This window comes from Pygoscelis adeliae, unplaced genomic scaffold (genome assembly GCF_000699105.1).
Source record: "Pygoscelis adeliae isolate BGI_AS28 unplaced genomic scaffold, ASM69910v1 Scaffold151, whole genome shotgun sequence".
Lineage (NCBI taxonomy): Eukaryota > Metazoa > Chordata > Aves > Sphenisciformes > Spheniscidae > Pygoscelis > Pygoscelis adeliae.
In genome coordinates this window covers 82,985-92,696 of record NW_008824036.1, presented here as the reverse complement: position 1 = coordinate 92,696, position 9,712 = coordinate 82,985, and the positions used below count along the sequence as shown (strand labels likewise).

General features: G+C 47.1%; 2 protein-coding genes across 6 annotated transcripts in view; one reads left to right on the top strand and one right to left on the bottom strand.

Moving 5' to 3' along the window:
• THYN1 (thymocyte nuclear protein 1) overlaps positions 1-1,687 on the top strand; it is an 11,221-nt gene extending 9,534 nt beyond the window's left edge. For all 5 annotated transcript variants that reach the window (XM_009333381.1, XM_009333373.1, XM_009333357.1 and 2 more), the window contains exons 6-8: positions 449-544; positions 1,191-1,341; positions 1,455-1,687. In XM_009333381.1, coding sequence (XP_009331656.1) covers positions 449-544; positions 1,191-1,341; positions 1,455-1,501 — 294 coding nt within the window. In that variant the 3' untranslated portion in view covers positions 1,502-1,687. The remainder of the gene's footprint in view (positions 1-448; positions 545-1,190; positions 1,342-1,454) is intronic.
• Positions 1,688-2,209: 522 nt separating this feature from the next.
• Positions 2,210-9,151, bottom strand: VPS26B (vacuolar protein sorting 26 homolog B (S. pombe)). The gene is made up of 6 exons (XM_009333429.1): positions 9,103-9,151; positions 8,808-8,964; positions 7,795-7,959; positions 6,828-7,003; positions 6,004-6,146; positions 2,210-5,409 (listed from the first exon to the last, which is right to left on the bottom strand). Exons 1-6 carry the CDS (start codon positions 9,149-9,151, stop codon positions 5,263-5,265), a joined length of 837 nt encoding a protein of 278 aa, XP_009331704.1. The 3' UTR covers positions 2,210-5,262.
• Positions 9,152-9,712: the final 561 nt, after the last annotated feature.

Genomic DNA, 9,712 nt, shown 5'->3' with positions numbered 1-9,712 from the left:
GCTTCCAGCCAAGTCAAGTGTTGCTCCACACTCTGATTAAAATCTGATTTACTAAATTCTAGTGAATTTGTGAGCTGAGCCTGCAAGACATTAGTATAAAACCTAGGGCACAGAAAAGCTTTTTCTTTAAGAGAACTCATCACAAAGACTATCATCATCTACCCAGTTTTCCTCTGTTGCATGTGCTCCTTCCACATTGCTCTCCGAAGAGGTGATGATGATGCTTTGAGAACCATACTGTTCTGCACTGCTTCGACCCAAGAAATGTAAAGGAAGGAAATGTATCTCACCATTAGAATGGAGTTCAGGGAAAGCAAGGCTGATTTTTGCACCAGGATTATTCCTTACATCTAGTCACAGCTTGCTCAAGGGCATTTCATACCCTTTGCTGACAATAGTTTTTAACTGATGGGAACTTGTCTCACATTCTTCTCCCCTTCTGCTTCAGATCGTAAAGGAGGCATACCCTGATCACACACAGTTTGATCAGAAGGATCCTCATTATGATTCCTCCAGCAGAAAAGAGAACCCCAAATGGTCCATGGTAATGTAGTAAACTAAATACAGCTGTTTCAAGCTCTGTGTGCAAGCCAAGTGAAGGTAGAAGCCTCTTTGCATCGTATTGCGTACCTTCTTGAGCTTCTGTCCTGGCCTAGTTACCTTCTTCTCTCTCAAGAGAAAATCCAATCCTGATTGTTTTCTCTACTTTTTCTCCTATCTCTTCCAGAAGGCTGCCAAAATGTATCTCCCTAAATTTTCAAATCTTACTTGGATGCAGAGCTGACCTCCATGCATAGCAGAATTCTGGGTTAGGAAAGAGAACGAACATCTTCATGTACCCCTCTCAGCCTACAGCAAAGAAAGCTGTAGTTCTGAGGCACACTAAATTATAGGGAAGTGACTGTTCACAGGCTGGCTACATCCCGCATCTTAATTTTGTATTGCCTGTGACAACATGAACGTATGTTGCTAGTGCACAGTGCTAAGATTCATGTAAACAGATCACCTGCCAGAAGTATCTGAAAGTTATTTTAGCCTTGGGCAAGGAAAAACTTCCATACCATTATAAGATAGTATGCATCAGTCATTTGCTTCAGTTTAAAATCTTTATCCACCCCAAAGATCTTATGTGACATCTGGAGGCTATATCCTTCTCCAACCATGCTCCTTTGCTGCCCATCACTTCCCAGGTGGATGTCCAGTTTGTGCGGATGACAAAACGTTTCATCCCCCTTTCTGAAATCAAGGCTCACCACCTGGCCCATAAAGCAGATGGAGGCCCCCTAAAGAACATGATGCTCTTCACAAGACAACGTCTTTCCATCCAACCACTGACACAAGGTAAGAACCTTCCTCTCTGGACTCTTGGTGCCATTCCCTCTGAGAGGCAGCCCTCACTCAGAGAACTTGGAAGTTCCACTGACAGCTTTTTCTTCCTTACCTTTTCAACGCAGAGGAATTTGATTTTGTCTTGAGCCTGGAAGAGGAAAAGCCACATTAAGAAACTGACAGCAGCACAGCTTCTACCCAGCCCGCTGATGCCTCCTCCTAAGCCAGCATAATTCTCAAGTTTACTTGCTCAATCGCAGCAACAAGAACATGCCCGCACATGATTTGCAGCTACATGTCCCTTATTCTGACACACTGTCATTTTTGCTTATTTTTAAATAAAGCCTTTTAGAATCAATTGCAGCTACTCAATTTTTAATAGTGGAAAAATCTGCAGTTTCTCTCTTGAAGGACGACACAGGTACATCCTCCTTGAGGATGTTTACTACAGGACCCAGTGCAGTTCCATGTACTGCAGAGGAACATTTTTCTGCAGAAAGGTATCGCTAAGCTTCTGTCTAGAACAAGAAAATGTAGATGTATATACACATCCAGCCTGATTGCTGCAAAGTTAACACTGTTAACTTCCTGCAGGTACAAAACTTCCCGTTATATTAGTACTGACGTCAGAGAAATAGAAGAAAATAAAGCTAGCTTGCTAATTTTTAAGCTACATGGGTCCTCCACCAGCACAGCTTCTAAGCAGTGACATAGCTTAAAGAAAGACTAAGAATTTAAAGACAACAAAGGACAAACTCCTCGAGCGTGTTTGGAGGGCTGCACAGTATGGCACTAAAGAAGAACGTCTTAATACCATAAAAAAAACCACACAAAACCAGACCCGGGTCAGGCAATAGAAACCATATCAGACAAACTCATGCACAGCGTTTGACAGCCAGGGCTGGCTCTTTTTAATTGGAGAGACAAAAAACCCAAGTTTTAAAATACAGCCATTGAAAAGACAACGAATTAAGAAACATGTAAACACAGCAGAGGCTTAATTACAGGTTGCACTGCTTGGTTTAGTACTTGCACACTCCCCCCTGCCTGACTCTGCCTGGGAGAGAGGGAATGACCCAAGTACTGAACAGAACCACCCAGCTCCAGGGGACACGACTGCTCGAGTAGCGTCTGCCCCTTACCATGCTAATGAAATGCTTTTCTAAAGTACCGTGTCCTGGAGTGACCTTATGCTTCAACTTCTCTCTAAAGATGCTCAGCACATCTGCTCCACCCCAGACAGAGGGCCTAGTGGGTAACAGGTTGAACGGTCCACTTAGATTAAGTAAAAATGGGGATCATTTCTAAATTGTGGTTCCACAAGTAGGGACACACAGGAGAGGGGCACAAAGTAGGAAAAAAAAAAACCCACCAAACCAACCCAACGTATAGGCTCATGCACCTTTTCCAAGTAATCCCTCCAGAAGTGATGAGCAGATGTTTGATAGAAATCTCCTTACAGTGAGAGATGTCTTGTCAGACAATTATCTTACATCCAGTACTGATGCTCTTCGGCCAGTAAACGAAACACTCCTGGAATGCAGAGACATCTTCATCCATGGGGTTTCTTTAATACCACATGGCCTACAATCAAGAGGAATAGGCAAGGAAAAAAATTCTAGGGGGGATGGGAGTTGAGGGAAAGCTAGAGGGTAGTTAGGGCACTGCTGTGCTCAGCTTAGCCACGGAAAGATAGTCTGCTATCCCCAGAGGCTCCCAATGGGAGCTGCACTTGTCTCTTTTAAAGATTTTGTATTGCCACAACACAGGTGGTTCCCCCTGCACAGAGGCGGGGGGAGTAGAGTGAGTGTCAAAAGTAACATCCAGATTCCTTTGCCATGCGAGACCTGCAGCAGGTTACCACCCCTTGCCCTGGCATAACAAGGTAGTTGTCTAAAGTAAGCTTTTCCTTCAGTCTTAGGAAGACACGGCTCCAGCCCATGGCACAGACTTCTCATGTAAAGAAAAGCAAGCCACGTCTTCACTATTACAGAGCAGAAACATGGTGTGACACGAGCATTCAGCAGAGATGAGATCATTAGTGTCCTCTACAACAGAGCGAGACTGTCCAGCTCTACTAAAAACCACAACCTTACACGTGGTGAGTAAAAGATAACTTACTTTGGCAAGCAGAAACACACATTTATCACTGAAATACAGTAGCTGTCTTATTACATAAAAAGCTCCCCTTCCCACCCAGGCCCCATTCCCTCCACCAGCACTGTTCCACTAAACAAAGCATACGTCCATTTCCCAGCTACAAGACAACTGTTCTACATTCAGCTGTAGGACAGAGGTGGAGAGATTCATTCCAGAGTCAAAAGGAAGCTGGACAAAACCCTAGTAAGCCACAAACTCATAGCGAAATCCAGACAAATCCCACTTGCTAGAGCTCATATCCCAGCATTTAGTGCAGGCTTGTCTCTCCATCTGGTAGGAGGTCTAACCACCTGCTTCCTTGAAGGGCATCTAAACAGGATGGATATTCTCCAGACTCAGTCAATCAAGTCTACAAAGCCACATCTAATTTTTAATAGAGGAGTGATTCCCTTCTGGGAACATTCTCATGATTCTACTTAGCTGAAGACTACAAGAAGCTTATTTTAGAGAAGAAAAAACCCACATTCAGGTGCTCAGTTCATGGCATACCCTCAGACCTCACTGGTGATTTCAGCTCAGGCCTCAGGAATGTGTCTCTGGAATCGGAGAGCTCTACTGTCCTTCCAGTTGCTGCTTGGCTTCATCTAGCAGCACACACAGGCCATGAGCTTCTTAAAACAATTGCATTCACTTTCTGTCCTTACTAATCCTCATCCCGCAGGCGCGAGGGAGCGAACAAAACAATACACACGTGTTTCTATACTGCCGTCTGTCCCTACTACAAAGCCCGCTCTGTCACAAAAGTACAGACATGAGCAGGGCAGCGTGTGCAGCGTAAGCCCACTCCCAAGAGAGCCCCCATTTATTTCTCACATTCCAAAACTATTCTCTAGACCTCTCAAGGCTGGTCTGCCCCTGCTCTGCAGCAGCAACTGGGACCTGTATGAGTGCAGCAACCAGAGACTGAATCTCAGGGGCACTCAGGCAGCTGCCGGGACAAGACTAGGAAGGCACTGCTCTCCACCAGGAGCCTTCCTGCCCCCACTTCTTGCACACCCAGCAGCACTGGGACCTTCACTGCTCTGCCCAACCTGTGCCACCTCCTACTGCATTCGCATGCCTCACTACCTCCTACCAGCCACAGCTCCCCCTTGACGCAGCACGGCAGTCGGGAGCTCCACAGCAAGGACACAACAGCACGCCTGCTGCCCGTGCTCCACAGGGCTCTGTGGCAGTCCCAGGGCTGACTCAACTACATTATATAACTGTTTGTGACAAGGAATCCAATGCCAGCATGAAGAGGAAGGGGAGGCAGTGAGGGGATAAGACTAAGCAATTTCAAGTAGGCCGCACCTCAATCTCTGACTCCCTCCTCTGCCTGCCAGCTAATCACTGTGTCATTTTCCCTCGTGAAGATTTCAGAAAGGCAAGAAAAATATCCATCCTACACAGCCCCGAAGCAACCTGCACACCGCAGGGAAGAAGCAGCAGATTTGGCCTTCACTTGCTCTCTCCCTCCCCGCTGCCACACTGAAAGGGTCTCAGGGCAAAGAGGAGATCAGGCAGCTCTGCAGCCTCCGAACACACGCCTCAAAGTAACCGACCCCAGAGGAATGTAGTTGATTGGGAAGCACTGAGGTACCTTCAACTCCACACCACCAGTGCTCCAAAGCTTGCCTTGCCCTCCCATCCCCTTCCCACCCTACGAGTCCTTTGAAGAAAGGAATTAAGTCAAAAACGGGTATTTATTTTCATGAAGTCTCTGAAGTGTTTTTTCTTCCTCCTTGCTGCTGTCCCCACTGGCTCCACAGCAGCCTTCCTCTGCGTGGCCTCTCACTGCCGGCTGTTGTTCTCTGCAGGCTGGCTGGGGGTCTTGGCCTCGGTGTGTGAGGATGTCCCCTCAAACCGCTGGGAGGCGATGGCTGCTTGGTGGGACATGCTCTTCCTCACTATGTCTCCTTTCCGCCAAAGCACCACCTCCTGTAGTAACACAGCCAGCAGGGCTTGTCAGGGCTTGTGAGACCCTCTCCTGGCCCCTCCCAGACCCAAAGGCTGAACCAAGCTGCTAGGCGAGCCGCTTGCACCCAGTGAGAACTCAGCCCATGCTGGCACGTTCCACCCGCAGCCATGCACATGAGACCACTTGCAGTGGCAAGCAGAGGCCTCGCACTGCAGCCTTCCTGAAAATTTGGGTAGAGCACTCCTCCCCGGGATCTGAGCACACAGAGGCAACCACTGGACGTCTAGGGCAGCTCTGTCCCATTGCCATCGGCTACCACATTGGAATTCATAAGGTGAAGCACAGAAGCTCCACCAAACGGCAACAGAGTGGAAAAGAAGTCCCAGGTGGGCACCTTCTACATGCATCCCTGCCACCACGCACATCTGACCTGCATGGACCATTCCTTTTAGACCCTCTTTGCACACTCTAATTTTGTCTGGTCCTTAACAGATATTCCGTCAAGAACATGATTCTCCCCCACTGGAATCCCAAATTCCCAGAAGGTCCTTATAACATAGTATCCCAAGCAACAGTCTACAGGTCCAAGAAGAACTAACAGCTCTGTTTCTCACCTGCTGTTTAAAGTAGCGTCTCTCTTCCTCATCGATCAGCACCAGATTGAGGTAATAACGCACCGAGAACTTCTTATTGATGTCCCTCATCGTTGGAGTCAGCTCGTAGCCAGCCAGAAAGAGTCTGATGGGAATGGACTCCCCTACAAAGTGCACAGAACCATCAGCACAGACAGAACACACAGATATAAACTAGGAGAGCACGAGCAAAACAAAATCTCACTAGGCCACAAACTTTGTGACCGTTTCCACAAGTGGAGTAAGATGAGCTAAGAGACCTCAGCTCCCTTCAAAAAATCAGCATGCACCGTCCATAGCCAGATCCTGCCCTTGCTAACAGCTATTCCATCTCCACTTCAACAGCACAGGACTCATTTGTGACCTGCATCGAGACAGCACCGTAGGAAAAAATTAGTAAGGTGACATTCTCTCTGGCAGGTGACTCTGCTGGGCAATAGAACTGGAAAACAAGTGGCACAGGAGATTGGCACAGAGCTAGAACACCATCTTTCTGCTCCAGGTTGCAGCAATGCCAGCTGGTGGCCCATGCCAACAGTGAATTTACATCTATTCCTGCTTCTGCCAGTGCTTCATCAAAAGAATTAAGTCATTGCAACTCATGATGCCTCAATTCCCCCTCATCATACCAGAGAAGGAAGGGGATCATATTTAATCACCTATTCAAACTGCCGTGAGTCCACCAGTGAAATAGGATGCATACTACTACAGAGCACACAGATGCAGCTGAAGATACTTCAGGACTCATATTCCCACCCCAAAAGACTTCAGAAGAGGAATTCTGAAGGGTTCATCTGCCTTCTCACCTCTCACAGGTGCCCCATCCATGATCTCATATTTAGCTATCGTGTCGTTCTCATGATATACGTTGGGTCCGGTCCCTGTTGTTTCTCTCTTGATGATATCTATCTCCATGTGTTTGATCTTGATTCGTACCAGCAGGAAGTAGATCTTTCCGACAATCACATCTTTTAAATGATACCTAGCACATGAAGGAAGAAAGCACCACAATCAAACACCACGCAGCAGACCAGGACTAAGACTGAAGAGCAGGAGCTTGCTTGTCAGGCACGTTGCTCTTATCCACAGCCCCAGATGTAAATTTCAGATAGCGTATCATCCACCACCACCCCCACTAGGCTGCTGTAAACAGCACTTCATCTTTCATTCTCCGGTCTTTTGGAAATCAACAAGAACATTTAGCATGATCAGATAAATTAAAAACAGAATTTAGGCTGAATATCTGCAAGAAACCCCTGTGACAGCAAAGCCTCCAAAAGCAATTTTTTAGGCCAATTAAAACTAACCCAAATGTTACACTGCAGGGAGATTTGCTAGCATCAGCTGGGAAAGATGCATTAAAAGTAGTTGAAAAGAGTTGTTTCCAACTTCTGTGCCTGAATTAGGGTCCCACTTCAGCTGTATTGTCTGGTAAAGAGCAGATGTTAGACTTTGAAGACACTTGGAAATACTGGTCTTGCTGAGGATACAGGGAATGCGACGTTACCGCCACAGCCTCACGCTGTGCTCCAAGCTCAGTAGGCCACAGCCATTGCTTCCCACTCCTTGGTCCAGAGAGCACATCTATGGACAAGGAGAGGAATCCGAAGATCCTCAACCAGGATCTGAACTGTCTGCCAGCCTCGCTGGAGCGCATGAACAAAGAATCCCCTTGAGGATCACATGCAAGACGCATGCCTCGGGCTTCCAAACCAAGCTGTCCCCTGTAGCAGATGGTTTCCCGTAGCCACTGGCTGCTCTTGAGACACTTACTTGGACTTGTTATACTCGAACTCAATGTGTAGGCAATCCTCAATCCCCACCTCCATCTTAATAGAGGAGTTGAGCTCTGGGTAGGTGCTCAGAGTGTGCACAACTATGTCCATCTCCTTCACCACATCGTTCAGTCTGCGGCTGACAGTCGCTCGGAGGAAATACCTGCAAGGAGAGTCCCCCTCCTATTAGGGTTGTACAGGTAGCAACAGAGATGAAGGAGGGAGGGACACGGGGCTGAATGGATTGCACTGGGCTACTCAAGCGGTCTTACTGGTACCCTGGCTTCTGGAGCAGCCAATACCCCATGTTGGAAAAGACGGAAGGGAATTTTCAAATGGAAAAGCAGACTCTTCTCAGACTTCTCTAAGCTTTCATGCATGTGAGCCCGAGTTACCTAAGCACCATTTTGGGGATGTGAGTAACAGCTTGCACATGTCAAAACCACTGCCCTTTTGCAAGAGATTAGATCACACCGGTCTCCACAGACACACCTCTTTCTGCAGATCTGAGAATCTTCCAACCCCCCCTTCGAATCCAGTGACTAGATTTCAAGTCAACTGGAGTGCCTAGATGTGAAATACAGTTTGCAACATATGAACAAGATACAAGCCAGGCATCTGTTTGCATATAGAGCACAATTAAAGTTGACAAGACCGATCACAAGGCAGCAAAAACGTCCCCATTGAAGACTAAAGCAAACAATTTCTTTTGGTTTTTGAGTTATCAAATAAATTAGAAAGTATTTGGTTGATTCAGAAGGGGCTGGTGTCTCTCGTATTACTTAAATGGTGCAAAACAAGTTCCATAAAGCCTGATGCATGCTTATAAAAGTAGAGCCCTCAAAGACAGCCTTCTACAACTCAGCCCACCAAAATTCATTTGGAGTTACATTACAGGCTTGCAAGGATGTCTGGGAAGGGATGCTGCACTCCAGTATCATCACGGTAAATATCAGTACTTGCACACTGCACAGAACCAAGAACCGGGGTCAGCAAGGGGACGAGACTCACCGTAACTTCACATTCTGCCCTGTGTAGGACTCATAAGGTTTTTCCACATGCGTGAATTCAAAGTCAAATGTCTGCGATTGAGTGAATTCACCAGGACGGGCCAGGTCTTTCACCAGAGACACGAACTCGTGGTGGTTTCCTCGGTCATAGTAGAGTTCTAGGAAGACAGAAGTCCAGGTTAAGCAGTGATGCTTAATCCCACGTGACACAGTGAGGAACGGCAGGAGATTTCACAGCTACAAGCAACTGCCTTCTCCAGATGACTACTTTCTTCACCACTATTCAGAGAACCTACCAGGGGAGCCTGTGGTTCCAGTGTACTGCACTTGTTCACTGCTCTGCATCGGAGCCAGAACTTTCCTCCGTGAAACAGGAAGAAGAGGTCCGCACAGCCTCAGCTACTACAACAAATCAGGAACTCAGCTTGCCTTAGAGTGACATGGGTCACCTATTATCAACAGTAATTACGTTCAGACTGTTTGAGAAGGGGAGCCAGCAGCTCACGCAATCCCTTCCAATCATTTTCTACACAATAGCTCAGGCCAAAGGCATTGCCACTGTAAAGAGAGGAAAAAACACCACTGCTTCTCTGGAACAGCAAACAGTGACAGAGCAAAAACGAAGGGCTAGGAGGCTTTGAACTGTTCCTGCTTATCCTTTGACAACAAAGAGTTTGAGTAGTCTCGATTCACACCAGGGAATAAGCAACAGTGGAGATCCTCACCGATTCTGCACAAAGCCAGTGTTCAGTGCATGACTACCAAGTGTGCGGGGAGGCAGTTGAGTCAACCGTCCCACCAGCCCCTGGATAACACATTAATGGCCATGTGAACCCCGATGAGGGAAGAGCATTCACCTTTGGAAGCACTCTTCAAACCAGGTCACGTAACCAACATGGTCACATT